This window comes from Meleagris gallopavo, chromosome 2 (assembly GCF_905368555.1).
Source record: "Meleagris gallopavo chromosome 2, MGAL_WU_HG_1.1, whole genome shotgun sequence".
NCBI classification, from domain to species: Eukaryota; Metazoa; Chordata; class Aves; order Galliformes; family Phasianidae; genus Meleagris; species Meleagris gallopavo.
This window is the reverse complement of record NC_139405.1, coordinates 106,560,896-106,576,251: the sequence shown is the minus strand read 5'-3', so window position 1 is coordinate 106,576,251 and position 15,356 is coordinate 106,560,896. Positions and strand designations below refer to the sequence as shown.

General features: G+C 46.9%; 2 protein-coding genes across 2 annotated transcripts; both read left to right on the top strand.

Moving 5' to 3' along the window:
• The first annotated feature begins 7,125 nt into the window (after positions 1–7,125).
• LOC146545126 (uncharacterized) lies at positions 7,126–8,310 on the top strand. Its single transcript, XM_085218327.1, has 3 exons — positions 7,126–7,490; positions 7,625–7,758; positions 8,162–8,310. Exons 1-3 carry the CDS (start codon positions 7,204–7,206, stop codon positions 8,308–8,310), a joined length of 570 nt encoding a protein of 189 aa, XP_085074453.1. The 5' UTR covers positions 7,126–7,203.
• A 5,081-nt stretch (positions 8,311–13,391) lies between these two features.
• Positions 13,392–14,872, top strand: DEFB125 (defensin beta 125). The gene is made up of 2 exons (XM_085218328.1): positions 13,392–13,526; positions 14,614–14,872. The coding sequence occupies exons 1-2, from the start codon at positions 13,466–13,468 to the stop codon at positions 14,733–14,735; spliced, it is 183 nt and encodes a 60-aa protein (XP_085074454.1). The 5' UTR covers positions 13,392–13,465; the 3' UTR covers positions 14,736–14,872.
• Positions 14,873–15,356: the final 484 nt, after the last annotated feature.

Genomic DNA, 15,356 nt, shown 5'->3' with positions numbered 1-15,356 from the left:
CTGCACAGTGGAGAAATTTTGATGTTAAGAGAAATAAATTCCTTTTTTTATATATTTTTTTTCTCCCAGTGACAAATTCATAGCAACAAGAAGTCTCAGCTCACTTCAGTCCAAACTAAACCCATTTCTGTTTTCCAGGTTAATGAGTCATTCAGTTTAGCAATGCATGAAACTCCGTTTGTATCTTACTTGTACATTACTTGTATGTTACTTGTATATCACTTGCAGGCAGCCTGGCCATCAACTCATTCATCTGATAACATTTCATACTTACCCCCTCTCCTCAGAGTACACAATGTTTTTGTTATGTGCAGGCTGCAAGAATGTTTATGACGCTCTCCAGTGTGCACAGAGAAGAGGTAGTTGCAGAATCTACTGCCATGTAAATGATTACTGGGTTGGGGGATGCCCCTTTAATGCATACAAATACTGTAAGAAATACAGAGGAATAGTGTATGTTCCCAAACAGTAAAGAAAGGAAAAAGAATCTGTATTCTAAGCACCAAACCATTTCTGCTCTTCATCTTAGGCTCTTTCATGATTCCTCAATAAAAGAATTATTCTTCCATATTTGACTCCTGCTGTTCATCCATTTAGTAAGGGTTGCTTCTATGGAGGTCTGAGGAGAAAAATTCCCATTTTATCAACTGCAGATAGAGCAAATAAAGACGTTATTCTGACAAGGAGAGGAGTGTGAAAAGAGCTGAGTGTTAAAATCCACATTGATTCAAATACTGGAAATGAGGTACCAAGCACAATAATTAGGGGTAGGCTTGCTCTTCACAAATAAATGTATTTTTTGTTACACCAAAGCAAGGTGTGGACGCAGCTTACATTAGCTGAAATTACACTCCTATAGCAATTGGTATGGCAGAAAGACTTTTCAGTGCTGTTTCATGTAACACTGTTGGATAAAAAGGCATTAGTACTTCATTTTTTTCTTTTCTGACAGCTCTGTAGCTAGGATACGTGAGACATAGCCCCACTTTTGTTTTACCCTGGGAGCATTTAAATCCGTTTCTGCTCCTTTTCAGACTGTCAAGTACTGAAGAAAGAATATTCACTTTACCTTCCTGACCCTGTTATATGTAGCCAAAAAAATCATACTTCTAATATAGTAGGGGCACCATCCCAGGTCTGCTGGTCTGGATAGTGAATTCCCTGGTGGGCAGAGGGTTATTATGGGACAGGATCCCTTGCTACAAGAAGTCCTATGTTTTGTATAAAACTGAAGAAAGCACTTAGGAATGATCTACATGCAGACCCTGTGATTTTAGAAATATCTGCCTGAGGCTGGTTTGTATCATGCAGGAGCTATGGGGGATGCATGGGATCCGTGGAGCAACAGCTGGAGACGACGTGGGATTCCTATGTCATCTCTGAAGAACAACAAATACTCTTAGTTTTGTACTTGACCAGCTCAGTATACAGGTAGCTATAGCACAAACTGCTGTACACGTGTCGGCCCCTAAGCTCCCAGTGTAGCCAATCATGTAATTTCAGTCCTAGAAGCACTAATTAAGCATTTGACTCATATGTAGACATACCCATTGTAGATGTCTACATCTTGGTGTCTGAGCCGAGCACTGACCAGCACCACTGGGCTTTGAGCGATTGACTGCACGCGGGTTCCAGGACCACGTGTTAGCACAGGAATGGCATTCAGTTGCCCCTGTAGTCATAGGCAGATTGGCCCCAAGGTCCTATGTCTCACCTGATAGTCCTGTAAGATGTCTTGGAAACTCCAGAGCAGCATAGAGGAGTTAGGCCTATATATTTGGGCAACTGAATTAAGTCCACAGTAGCCTACCCTAGGGAACCTGCTTTGGTGGGGTGTTGGACTAGGTGATCTCCAGAGGTCCCTTCCAACCCCTGTGATTCCGTGATTTTATCAACCAACTAATGCCTTCAGAAAGAATCCTTGTTGTTTAGTTTGTTCACGCACCAATAAATGAAGACAGCAAACACTGCAGCAGCACCTTGGGCCCTCTCTTATGCTCAACATCATCAACAACCCAACGTCATTCCCAGATGCTTTCTCCCCTACCAAAACAATGGCTCATTTTCACGATGTGGCCCATTAGCAATTAACAAATTGAAGTTAATGAGTAATGAGGCTCTTGGGGTGGGTCGGTTTTGAGAAGCAGCCCTCCTGGAGGCATGGCAAGGAGGTATGGTTACCTCTGCTGGCTTTTGTGACCCTCTGTCATTGTTCAGGCTTAGCCGTGTGCAGCGGTCAAGCTGTACTCATTATTCCATGGCCTGCCTTCCACATCCCCTACTGCCAAAGTTCCCTGGACAGCCTGGTCTGTTCCCAAAGCTCTATAAAAACAAGAGTGCTCCTTGCACCTCTGTTGCAGGTTTCTGGTGTTGTCACCCTGTCTCCACGCTGTGGCTGAGATCTTCTACCATGAAACTCCTCTCCTGCCTCATGGCTCTGCTCCTCTTCCTCCTCCAGGCTGTTCCAGGTAAGGAGCAACACCCGTGCTGGGGTCTGCCTGTATGAAACAGTGAACCTTATTGCATAGGGGGCACAAGTTGTGTAATGGTACAGACTGTATTTCCCTGTGTTAATCAGCTCCTTTCATTAGAGGTGATTCCTTAGTCCAGAAACTGAAGTGAAAAATGACCAGCCCCAAATGACCAGTTGTCAAAGCAGAGCATTCCTAGAGATGCCTCTACAATGTGCTGGTCTCCTTCAAACTCTGTGAAGTTCTTTTATGCCATTGTGTGACACTGCTGCAAGAAGGCACCATGGAAATGCTTCTTCATAACCCAGGTCACCAGTTTTTTCACTGGGGAACTATAGCAGAGGAGTAGAGATACTCCCTTGCATTACTCAAGTGAAGTGAAGTTTACTTAAGCTCTCTGAATATGCTGACACCCCTTCTCCAGACCTTCAGTTGCATTCATTTACTGATTGTGCTTTTAGCCCAACTTTTCTCCATGCCTCATGGAACTCCCCATCTTAGGATAAGGCTTTCAAAAAGGAAGAAATCAGATAAATATTTTCTCAGTGGTAACTAGACCAGATCCCAACATTTAATTTTGGTTAAGTTACAGGGACAGCTCAGGGTATGCAAGCACATTGCTCTCCCTCCCATGACCAGCCTGCAGCATTGCAGCCTTGGAACTTATGTTGATGTGCATGGTGTGCAGTGAGTAGGATATGTTCAGAAACTCAACAGGCGTTGTTTTTCTCCAGTCGTACAAAGTCCTTCTTTGGAGTCCCGCGAGGTCCATGAGCATTCTCAAAACTTTTGGACAAATTGTCTTGTGCTTTGGGGGTCTTTGTGTCACACCCCTAATAGGGGTCCATGGGGTTTCAGCAGGACGAAGATCATGAGACACGGACTGATCCTGCAGCACAACTGGGAATCCAATTCTTCCTGTAGGTCTCGGCTTGCCCAGAGACACTTCACGTTGTGTTGGCTACCATGGGTACTGCATCCGTTCCAAAGTCTGCCCCAAACCGTTTGCTGCATTTGGAACTTGCACTTGGCGTCAGAAAACCTGCTGTGTAGGTATGTGTGGGAACCCAGGCAGGCAATGTCTGGAGAGGAGAATACTGAAGTCAGCAAAACAATCTCCCCATGTCTCCAAATGGTCCAAGACCTCTCCTTTCATCTACACAGATGGATCTGGCTGTCCCTGTGCTAATGGCAGCATGGAGCCCAAGAACATGGTTGCCATGTCATGTTAGCATAAAGCCCAGTGTTCTGTTTCCCACAGAACAGCAGTTTGGTGAAAGAACACAAAAACTGTGGCCCCAGCAGAGAATGCTTTCGTCGGTATTTATTCCCAGTACCCTCTGTCTATGGGAGGACTGCTGAGTGCATCCACGATGACATGTTTAGCAGGCACCAGTTGACTTCCTTCCTGTAAATCCATTCAGTCCTTGATGGACCTGCTTCCTTTTGGAGCTCCTCAACAATCAATTAATGTCTGTATATCTGTACACGCTTAATAGCCAGGTGTGCTAATCTGACCCAAAGTTCATCCAGCATCCCGTATCTGACCTCAGCCAGAAGTAGATGCTTCTATGCAGTCAGTCTGTGTGTGAGTGTGAAATGGATATCATGAACTCCACAACAATATAATTACTATTTCTCAGATATTCTCTTGGCTTTCATGAATTGGCAGCTTTTAGATCTAGGTATGCTTGTGTTTAAAAGTCCTCACTGATTTTTTCCCCCTGAAATTGAGTATTTCTTCTCTATCTTTGAAAAACACTTCTCTCATTATTTTATCCTGTGCCACAGTTGAAATGATTGGTCCTCGTGCAGCCATCTTCTTTATGATATCCCTCCCTCAGTTTCCTTTTCAAGGTGATATGTCACAAATTCCTCCTCTTATGGAATAACCGAATAACCCCATAGTCCTTTATGTCTTTGCTTCTGAGGACCATGAACCAGAACTTCACAATACTTTCTGTATAGGCGTGTACCAGTGATTCAGACGGTGGTGTAATTATGTTTCCTGTTTTAACTTCAACCCTTTTCATTTCAGACGCTACATCAAGCTTCCATAATTGTCAAGACGAGGGAGGCCATTGTGTATCTCCAAAAATCAGATGTCTGCAAGAACAGCTGGGACTTTGCCCTCTGAAAAAATGGAAGTGCTGCAAAGAAATATAATACAGACCTTGCAGAATTGCAGAATGCCACAGAAATGCATAGGCAAGAAAACAAACAAGCTTTCTTGCTAGTGTTGTAGAGAAGCTGCCCAACTTTCTCAACATATGAAGTTTGCAATTCATTAGAGGTGACATGCTTTTTTAATCTAGATAACAAAGGCAATAAACATTAAATAAACAGTGTAACAGTCCCATATATACACGGAAAGAGGCAGAAGGTCTCACGCACGCATAGAAATGCACAGAAACATAGCTGTTAAACCCTTGGAAACCACATCCCCTCCCACTCCAAACTTCACCTCCCTCTTCTTTCTGTCCTATCATGTGGTCTGACCTGTTTGGAGATCTCCAGTTGATGTCTTCCTTCAAGACACACTGTTTGCTCTCAATGCTCATGCTCTAAGGCAAATCTTGGGGAACACTGTGTCCCCCCCTTCCTGAGCCCTCTGCCAGAAAAGAGTGCCTTCTGGGGAATCTCAGCACCTCTCAGAAGGTCACCAATGTCTGCAGTGCAAAGAGCCAACGTGTTTGCAGCTGTCACAGCCTTGTGCGCAGAGCTGTGAGGGTAGATGAAAACTTGATCTTCTTTATATTATTTATTTACGCTATATTATAATATTCATTCATCTTTGTAGACAGAGCTATTGTTCAGAAAATTCTGTAAGATTGTTCCATCTTAATTCCAAAGCAAAGCCTCTGTGCTTAGTACTGCATCAGTAAAAATGAGACAGCATCTTTTCCTTCCATTAAAAAAATGGGTGTGGTAGGAGAGAGCTGTGATTTCTTTGAGTGTTGTCCATTTTCTGCTTCATACAGGTGCAGCTTGTGGGTTTCTTCGGCTGGAGGGAATATCCCAAACCCATTCCATACTGTTCATATGGTTCGTCTTTCCTGACTGGCTGAGAGCCCAAGCGTTTCCAGTTTAATGTCAGCTCTTGACTTATTTGTCTTTGCACCAATGTTTGAATAAATTGTTTTAAAATTCATGGCCTATATATACTTCAGAGAGTGAAACTCAGCCACAGCAACATCTCTCACAAGGGAATTGCTGAAAACAAGTCTATATAGAGACTGCTTATGGATGTGGAACATTCAACCCCAGCCCACCCCCACCACACCACTGCCCACGTCCCTCAGTGCCACATCTCCACACTGAACACCTCCAGGGATGGTGACCCCACCACCTCCCTGGGCAGTCTGTGCTACTGCATCACCACTCTTTATGAGCTAGAATCCTTCCTAGTATCTAACCTGGCCCTCACCCTCCCCTGTTGCAACTTGAGGCCATCACCTCTTGTTCCAGCACGTTCATACTTCCATACATTCTTTGAGCAGTTGTAAGATTTCTGTGGATTTCTTCTGCTGAACCTGTTAGCTCAAGGTGCGTAACATACAGGCGTTTCCTGAGACTGTATCATAAATGGAGTGCATCTGAAAAGACCTGAACCTTTCCCAAAGTCAGTTTGCAGGTGAGAAGCTGCTCTGAAGCCGCTCCACCATTTCACCACACCTGTGTTGGTTGAAGGACCCAAGCAAAGCGAGATCCACATGCAGAGAAGGCCAATCGGCACAGGCAGAAAACCTGAATCATGGAACCATGGAGTCATAGAATGACATGGGTTGGAAGGGACCTCAAGGAAGCTCCAACCCTCCCACCACAGGCAGGGCCACCAACCTCCACATTTAATATCAGACCAGACTGCCATGGGCCCCATCCAACCTGGACAGGTCTGAGCACACAAACCTTTATCCAGACCCAAAACAAAAGCAGTATCTCAAAAAGCTCTGTGCAAGCAGAGAAAAATGTCTCGTTGACACATGATGGTCTGAGGAAACGTGCCAGTTTTCAGCCGGGAACCTCCCTACTGCCCCACACATTCAGCCATCCAATGGAATTAGGAATTTAAGCTCCCAGATCCATTTTTGGAAAGTATTTTTTTAATTTCCCCTAAGATTGAGGCTGGCAGACAGGAGATGGTGCAACGAAGTGCTTTTTTTTTTCATGAGAAATGCTTCTCTCTTGTGGTTTTGTTGACAGATACACCCACACACTCATTCGTCTGCTGTTCCTTGACACTGGTTTCTCTCTGGACTCAATGGTCCATAGCTGCAAGCTCTTTCTGCCAGACATTCCTTGCAGGTTTGCCAACCACATAGCCCAGAGAGGCAAGTCCAAATGCTCACAGTGCAACCAACTGTGAAAAAGTCCCAGGCCAAATCCTTGCCCAACATGTATTCAAGTCCTGTGGCACAGTCCCACTCCTAAGGGACTAATTCTCACTCCAAGAGGGTCTTGGACCTACTGATGCAGCAGATGATGCAATGGAGTAATCAGTGATCAAGGAAAATGTGAGACTTTTTGAATCATAGATCTGCCCAGCTTAGGGTGTATTCACAAGAACGATGGCATTAATGCAGTTGAAAGGACTCCGTGGACAGCAGCCAGGCAAGGGTAGCTGGAATATCACATGCAGATTTTACAGGCAAAGCTACATATCATATCTCTCATATAATTCCCATCAAGTGGGGCATTGCTGAGCTAACCAGCCACCTCCTCCACCAGTGCTATGTGGTCATCACGCTCAGGAATGAAACCTCCCGAATTTCTCAGAAGCCAGAGGTGGAATGGCCTTTTTGGCAGGAAAATCACAGCCGGGTTTCAGTTGGAGCAAATATTCACAGGAGCTCAGATAGAAAAGAATCACTCCCAGCCTGCAGCAACTCCAGAGCCTTTCTTTGCAGGTTGCCACTGCTCAGCCCATCATCTCTTCGGGCACTTTGCTGGCAGAGGACAGAGAAACCCCTGCACCTCATTTTTCCTGGCAACCCACCCACCCGAAATACCAGCTGCCAGGTAGAGGAAGCAAAAGTGAAGCAAACCAGCATTGTTTGGAGCTGTGGCGCCGGGTCAGAACAACACAGAGGATTGCTGAGTGGTGAATGTCACCGGGATATAATTAACTCCTGCCTGCTCCCTCCCTCCTCCAGGATGCCATCCCGCCTGCCAGCGCCATGCAGAGGCTTCTGCACAATCTCACGCTCAGCCCTGCTGCTCCCCAGCAGGACCAAAGCAATGAGGAACCTGTGTTTCATGTTCATCTTCATCTCCCTGCTCGCTCACGGTAAGGCTGAGGGTGGTAAGCTGGGGACAGGAGGAAGCTTTCCTCACTATGTAATCAAACCATAATACTATAGGTAGTGATGGGGGAAGGTGTCCCCAGGTTTCTGGATGAGGTAGTGGGGCACTATGGTGAAAAGAATAATTTCATCCCCTGGAGTAATGCTAAAACACCATACAGCCAATCTGGGAGCAGCCTGGTTGGGGAACCTCAGTGCTCTCCTGCTCTGGGGTTGGGTTTTGGAGGCTCTGGGAGAAAACTTTCTCCTTCCTCCAGGCTGTATCTGGCACAGGGATGCTGGGGGTTCTCCTTGCTGCTGTGTGTGCACAGGCTCCAGGTGCAGCAGGAACACGGTGCCCAAGGAAGCACTGTGCATTTTCACCCACCAGCTCACTCCTCTCTGCAGGAAGCACTCACGGCCCAGACAGCTGTAACCACGACAGGGGCTTGTGCCGAGTGGGGAGCTGCATCCCCGGGGAATACCTGGCCAAGTACTGCTTTGAACCCGTCATTCTCTGCTGTAAACCTTTGTCGTCAACTCCCACCAAGAGCTGAAGGTGTCTGAACTGCAGCAGGTGGAGAGCAGCAGCTCCTCTAGCAAGGAACAGGTCGGGAGGACGTGTTGTGCCTTTCTATGGGAGAACTGCTCCAGCTTTCATTGGCTGTGGATTCACTTGTGGACCTTTTCCTTTCTAACGAGAAGTCACACAGATTATATATTGTCCCTTTTGGCATCCAGCTGCTACCTGTCACGCACAGGTGAGAAACTGCCTTTCTCCTTACCCAAAAACAATAAACCCGAGGTTTAACAGAACAACAAGTGCTCGTCTGTCACTCCTGCTGACACCCAGCACTCTTCACATCTCACCCTGGGGACAGCAGTTGCAATGGGGCACCCTTCTTTCCCATTGCTTTCAGTGCAGCCTGATATAACATAAATACAAGTGCATTCTGTGTATTCACAGGACGTGTATTCATATGCAAGTGCATTCAAGTGCAACCCCTTGCACTTACCTACTCATCCTTCCCAGGTTGTGCCATGTTCGTACAGGCAATGGGAAGGGCTGGATGAGAAATACAGCACAGAAAGGGAGCGAGATGCTCCACATGTTTACATAGCCCTTTGACCGTTGGCAAAGGCCATAGCAGGAGCAAATGTGCCATCTATTATTAAATCTTCCCCCAGCTCAATCAGACAATGCAGGAATGCTGTGGGTTCACTCCTCTCCCACAGAGCAGCAGAAGGAAGGGAGACCCCAGGCTTGCTTGCTTTAAGTGGAAGGAGGGATCTGAATCTTGTCCATTGTCGCCCTGAGGCTGCATTCTGGTGCTTCTCCTTTTCTCCCAGCAATAATCTCAAAGCGATTGGCAAGTTTGCACCTAGCAGCTTTCTGCATATAAGGTGAGGATGGATGGAGCACCTGATGGAGCTGCTGGTGTCCCTGTTCACTGCAGGGCTGTTGGAGCAGACTTCCAACTCAAACGATTCCAAGATTCTAAGCTGCACCAGCCAAACTCCGTTGCTCTCCAGATTCACCCTGTGCCCTTCTGTGTGTCTTCAACAGGAAATGTTGATCCCCCCTGCTTTGTCAGTGTGCTCTTGGTCTCTGATTCCAGGTAAAACCGCATCTCTCTCGGTCAATCACTTCTGCGAAAGCAAGAAAACAATGATGTAAAGACAGAGTTATGCCAATTAGCTGAGGCGTTGTCCAGAGCCAGGGAAAAGTCCTCCCTGGGAGATGAAATTCTTGCTCTGATGAACCAAACAGGAAAATTCCCATTGACCTCACTGCGTTCAGGGCCCAGAGCCAGAGGTCCGGCACCGAATTATCTGCCTCCATTCCTGATTCATGAGCAGCCCAGATCTTCTCCCCGGGTCATCACAGCACGGTCCAGGCCATTGAGGCACACAGGGAGATGCCAGCCCTCCCCTGGAGATCCCCTAGACAGGAGTGCTTGGGAACTGCTGCTGCAAAAAGAGCCTGGAGCCAAATTCCTCCCCACCCTGTGGGCTGCAGCCCGGCTCTCCAACGCACACAACACAGTGGGCATTTAAATCGAGGCTCTTTTCCAAAGCAAACAGTTTCTTCCTCAGATTTGCCCACAAAGTTTGTGATTCACGCCTCTTATCTGAGGTACTGTTAGCCACCATATTTATGGCCTGTTTTCCTATGACAGTGCAGCGTGTGAGCTCACCAGCTCATCCCGTAAATCTCCCTGCCAGATGCTGGGACTTCTGCCCCCTGTATGTTTTGAAGCTGTCAGCCAGCCAAATTTCCATCAGAGTCACCTGGAACTGCTCCTTTTGCAGGCGTCGTTGTAATGGGATGGTAGACACAAGCAGCTGCAACAAGGCATGCTCCCATTCTTTCCCATTTGTGTGCTCACCGATCTAGCTGGAAATCATCCTCAAAAAAAGCCCAATCCAACCCAGCCCAAAACAAAACAAAAATCGACACAAAATCCAAAAGCCTACTATCATTTCTGACCAGTAAGTGAGATGAACAGACACACAGAGTAGGACAGAGGAAGGATGAAGGACACACATGCAGGTTGGAGAGCAGCACACTCCAGACCAGTACCCTACACAACTTTTTTCTATGGTTTCTTGACCCATTCACTCCTCTGGAGCAAAATAACAGTATAAGATGCTTCCATGTTAGTGTATTATAGGGCATGCTACTCAGAATAATGATCTCCAGGTTTTCTGATCTTATGGGAGAGAGTCAAATGAAAAGTGATATTTGTGCATGGCCCTTTAATTTCAGCTACTTGTACCTAACATGTAGCTCAGGTGGCTGCAAAGACAGGCGTTTCTCAGTGCCAGCAGTCCTATACCATCTCCTAAGAGACACAGAAACAGTCCATCCCTTTAAGGAGATGTATTTTGGGTCTTTGCAGCCTTTTGGCCACCTGCAGCCCTATGGACAGCCCAGTCCTCACCCCTGTTCCTGAATGACTGGAGATGTGAGTTCATCAACCGTTGGCCTGAACGTCCCCCTCACTGCAATTTGTTTGCTGTTCCCAAGCAACAGGCTTGGTTTGGCAAAGATAGCCAAGGTTGAAGTGAAATCCAGCTCTTAAAATGCCATTGTAAATGCAGCTGAGTAATCAGAACCAGAATTATTTGGGGAAAGTGAGCTTTGTACCCCTTGCATCCTGGTTGCCCCCTACACCCCCATGCAAAATAAGGTATTTTCTAACCCTGTGTGTTTGGCTCTTCCTCCTCCTCCAACTCTTGTCACATCATTGATAATACACCATCAGCAACCCCTACAGAATGCATCTCCAGGGGCAGGGTGACCTCCAGCTGCCAAAAGAGAAGGGAACGTAGGTCTAGGATCAGCTGGATCAGCTAGGATCAGCATGGCTGCCTCAAGAACCCCAGAGCATCCCAAATGGTAACATGTTGTATTCAGGCAACTGGAGTGGGTGCTAAGTCCCCACTGACTTCAGTCAACTCTCAGATATCTTATGGACCCAAAGACCTACATGTTCCAGGAGGTAGGAATGGTGGATATGACTCACCAGATGTCTGTAAACCTGACCACGAGTAGGGCTTGGGCATTATTTCCTAAACATCTCTTCTGTCTTGTGGGGCTGGAGGCACAACAGCCTTCTGAACAGAGGTTGCTCCCAGAGCATCCCCTACAGTGCTAGGAGGGTATCAGCTGGCATAGTGTGTATGCTAGAAGTCTAGAAGATCAGGAAAGTCTCAAGAAATGTGCAGAAGGTGAATGTGGCCTCAATGTTCATGGTCTCATCATGAAGAATAACTTTAGGGAAAAGAGTGGGAGCAGAATTTAGGGGAAAAAAAGACTTCCTTTATGTAACCGGCTGCAGATCAAGGAAAATCTTTATTGAAGAACATTGTCATGTAAAACTTCTCTCCTCCTGAGAAGACAGTAGTCTGGGATTATGAGAAATCCTACACCTGTAGGATGCAGCCAGCAGCATTCTGATGGTTCCAGATAGAGCTCACCCTCTGATCTGGCAAACTAGGAATAAATCATGTTTTTTTGCTGCACATCATTGGGAACACTATGCCCACCTGGTACCCTGGATCTGCTTTAAACCCCACATCCAGAATATCTCCCACTGCCAGCATGCACATCTTCCAATCCCATCGTCAGAGCAAGACACCGTTTGAGTGTCCAAGAGTTCCTCTCTGCTTGGGTTGTAGAATTGTATCACAGAATCACAGAATGGTTGAGTTGGAAGAGACCTCAAAGCCCACCCAGTCCCACCCCTGGCTGCCCCCCAGCTCAGGCTGCCCAGTGCCCATCCATGGCCTTGAGCACCTCCATGGATGGGGCACCTACAGCTCTGGGCAGCAGTGCCAGGGCATCACTGCCCTCTGAGTGAAGGATTTCTTCCTAACACATAACCTAAATCTCCTTTCTTTTAGTTTAAAGCCTGAAGAGCTGCCCTACTACCAGTATGCAGAACCCCAAGACTTCAAGAGTCTACGCACACCTTGCAACCACCCCTCCTGCACACAGACCCACTGCTTTTCTCCAGGCTGCGTGTGGCCAGCTTATAGGACACCCAGTTTAAATACACGGTGTCCCATGACCCAAAGTCCAGCTGGTGAAGGGCCCCTTATCTGCTCTGTTTGATGAAGGTGATCCCTGCTCTGTTCAAGAAGCCCAAAGGCCACATCACGTCCCACTACATTGCAGCACTTGTACATTTTCCAGCACTGGCTGGTGCCCAGCCTGCGAATAGAAGGCCATCAAGGTGACTTACAGATGGAAAACGAAAGACTTAATGATGCCCTCTGCTGCCTCACTGCTGTAAAAAGATACCTTTATAACGTTTCTGTGTTTCCTCTTCATTTTTTTGCCCCAACTTTTTTATTGTTTGGAGGAGGTTTCTCTTTGCTGTTTGCTTTGTGTTGTTTGCCAAAGTTGAAATTCAGGTCCCACGTTTGCTGGTTTCCTGGAACTGATCTGGAGAACTAAAACAAACCAGCAGCAAGCCTCAATACACGTGCTTCTCCTAAAGATTCTGCTAATTACAGGGACATATCCCAGCTTTCCTATGTAATATACTCATAAAGAAATACGTTGAATCGCCATTTTTCTTGACAGCTGCAAACAGAAGTTTGGCAAACCATCTCTTTGTAGCCCAGAAGTTGGGAAATGTGAGCAGACCTTTGGTTTTTAAAGATCCTGTGCTTCCCAAGCCAACTCAGCACTGCTGGGGAGCACTGAGGAGCAGGAGACTCTGGGTTTTGTCACACTGGACTTTGTCAAACGTGTACATAGACTGGGAGTTGGAAATGAGAAAAATATGAAACACTTTGATCCTGCAAACATTTGGATGAGTTTCCAACATCACATGCTGGAGTCTACAAACGCACCAATAGCCAGGCTGGGTCAGCCCCAACATCCTGTCTCTAGCAGCAACCAGGAGCAGACTCCCCAGTGCTCACTGCAGTTTGTTGACAGAAGCCTGTTGCTTTTATTTTTTCTGCTATTTTTTTTTTCTGCTTCTTTTTTTTCCCCTCCCCCTGAACATGAGGTGTCTGAGAGCAGGCAGTTCCCAGAGCGACTGTTTGCTGTCATGTTGAAATGCATCTGAGATTGACAAAGTTCCCTCCACTCCAGGAGCGTTACACAACTCCCAGCCTTATAAATCCAGGATTTCCCTCTTCTCTATCTCCCTACAGCCCTTCTGGTGGTGGGACACCCACCCACGTTCAGCCATGAGGATCCTCCAGCTGGTCTTTGCCATCGTTGTCATTCTCCTCCTCCAGGATGCACCTGGTAAGGACCAAATATTTGCAGAGGTTTGTGTAGGACTGTGGAGAGATAAGAGACAGGACTCGATCCCCAGGTAGAGGCAGACAAGATAGAGCAGTCAAGTCGAGTCTGACCTGACTCTTGCTTCCAAGGAACAAATTTGTTCTCTACAAAGCAGAGAGAACACCATGACAAACAAAAGGCAACTTTCTTGAGAAAGAAAGTGGGGAGAAAGACTGAAAGCTCATTTTTTTTGTTTTGTTTTGTCTCATTTCTCCTGGGATTCTGTTTTAATAGGGAAGTCTTCCTTAGCTGTGCTGTTTGACTGGTTGCTTGTACATAGAATCATAGAGTTGTTTGAATTGGAAAGGGCCTCTAAAGGCCATCTGGTCCACCTCCCCTGCACTGAACAGGGACACCCACAGCTCCATCAGTGCTCAGAGCCCATCCAGCCTGACCTTGGCTGTCTGCAGGGACGGGGCATCACCACCTCTCTGGGCAAATGCACACGTTAGGAACTCAGGTCTTATCCAGCCATAGGGTCACTGCGGTGTTACGAGGACTGTGATGGTGTAACTTATATAGAAACCAACTCTGGTAAACAAGAAGAGGACATTTATTGACTGTGTCATTCGTCTGGATGAGGAGTTGTGAGATAAGGTTTATAGTAGCTTGTGGTAGCAGTGGTAATGAGAAGACGGTTGGACTAGATGATCTTATAGGTCGTTTCCAACCTTGTGATTCTATGATTCTATGATTTAGTTAACTTAAATCCTAAGGATAAAAGAAGGGAGAAGGACTTGTCCATCCCCTGATGTTGCATACCAATCAGTGCATACCTCTCCAGAATCTCCAAGCCTGGTGTTCCTACTCTATGTAAAAATATTGCCCAAGGGATCCACTTCACCTGACACAGCCAACCCACAGCTGCCCGTCTTGCCTAGGTTTAGCTGCTAAGATGTGTGCTGTGTTTGATGTTCAGATCCCAGCACTTATCATGAAGCTCCCTGTTCCAACTGCAGGTGTTGGTTGCTCACCCAGTACCACCAGTAGGGTTCTGTTTGGGTTCCCAGCCCCCTAAGCAGCTCACCCATGCCCTTTCCCTCTGCAGCAAGAGGTTTTTCAGACAGCCAGCTGTGCAGGAACAACCATGGCCACTGCCGGAGGCTCTGCTTCCACATGGAGAGCTGGGCTGGGAGCTGCCTGAACGGCCGCCTGCGCTGCTGCAGGTGACAGAGACTGCACTGGGCTGGACCAGCACCCCCGGGGCCACGCAACCAGGACCGTATGTAGGAGCTGCTCTCGGACACCATGACTACATCCACATCTGATTTTGTCTGCCACCAATAAACCACTGAGTTTTCAATGTCTTTCTGCATCTGGACCTTCCTTCATAATGCTTGGGGTTTGGTTGGTTTGTCCACGTGGAGGCATTTGAAGATGCTTGGCATGCACTCAAACTATCTGGGCATCCTGCTGTGTGTGTCCCTTTTTGGCCAGGGCTTGGACCTGAGGTCCCTTCCCACCTCAACCTTTCCATGATTCTGTGAATCAGTGATTCTGTGATTTCACTCGTGTGAAATCTTGCTCGCACAGTGGGAGAGTTAAATAAAAAGAGAAGTTCCCCATGCAGCTGGTGATAAAAACAAAAGGAGTTCTTCCAGCCTCATCTGCTGGCAGGGGATTCCCCAGGCTGTGTGTGTTTGTGAGTATGGGGCAGAAGAAGGGGGCTGAAGCCACCAACCAGACTTTGGATGGGCTCTGGGTGTTGACACGTGCAAAGCACTTGATGTGGGGGATGAATGAATAAATGAAAAAATGCCATTTGATTAGGAGAAAAAAAATTCCAGTTAT

Excerpts from the sequence above, each read along its gene's own strand:
- LOC146545126 (XM_085218327.1), top strand. The coding sequence starts at position 7,204 with ATGTGGTCATCACGCTCAGGAATGAAACCTCCCGAATTTCTCAGAAGC. Across the intron at positions 7,491-7,624 it reads CCCGAAATACCAGCTGCCAG|GATGCCATCCCGCCTGCCAG; the intron begins GTAGAGGAAGCA and ends TCCCTCCTCCAG. Across the intron at positions 7,759-8,161 it reads CATCTCCCTGCTCGCTCACG|GAAGCACTCACGGCCCAGAC; the intron begins GTAAGGCTGAGG and ends TCCTCTCTGCAG.
- DEFB125 (XM_085218328.1), top strand. The coding sequence starts at position 13,466 with ATGAGGATCCTCCAGCTGGTCTTTGCCATCGTTGTCATTCTCCTCCTC. Across the intron at positions 13,527-14,613 it reads CCTCCTCCAGGATGCACCTG|CAAGAGGTTTTTCAGACAGC; the intron begins GTAAGGACCAAA and ends TTCCCTCTGCAG.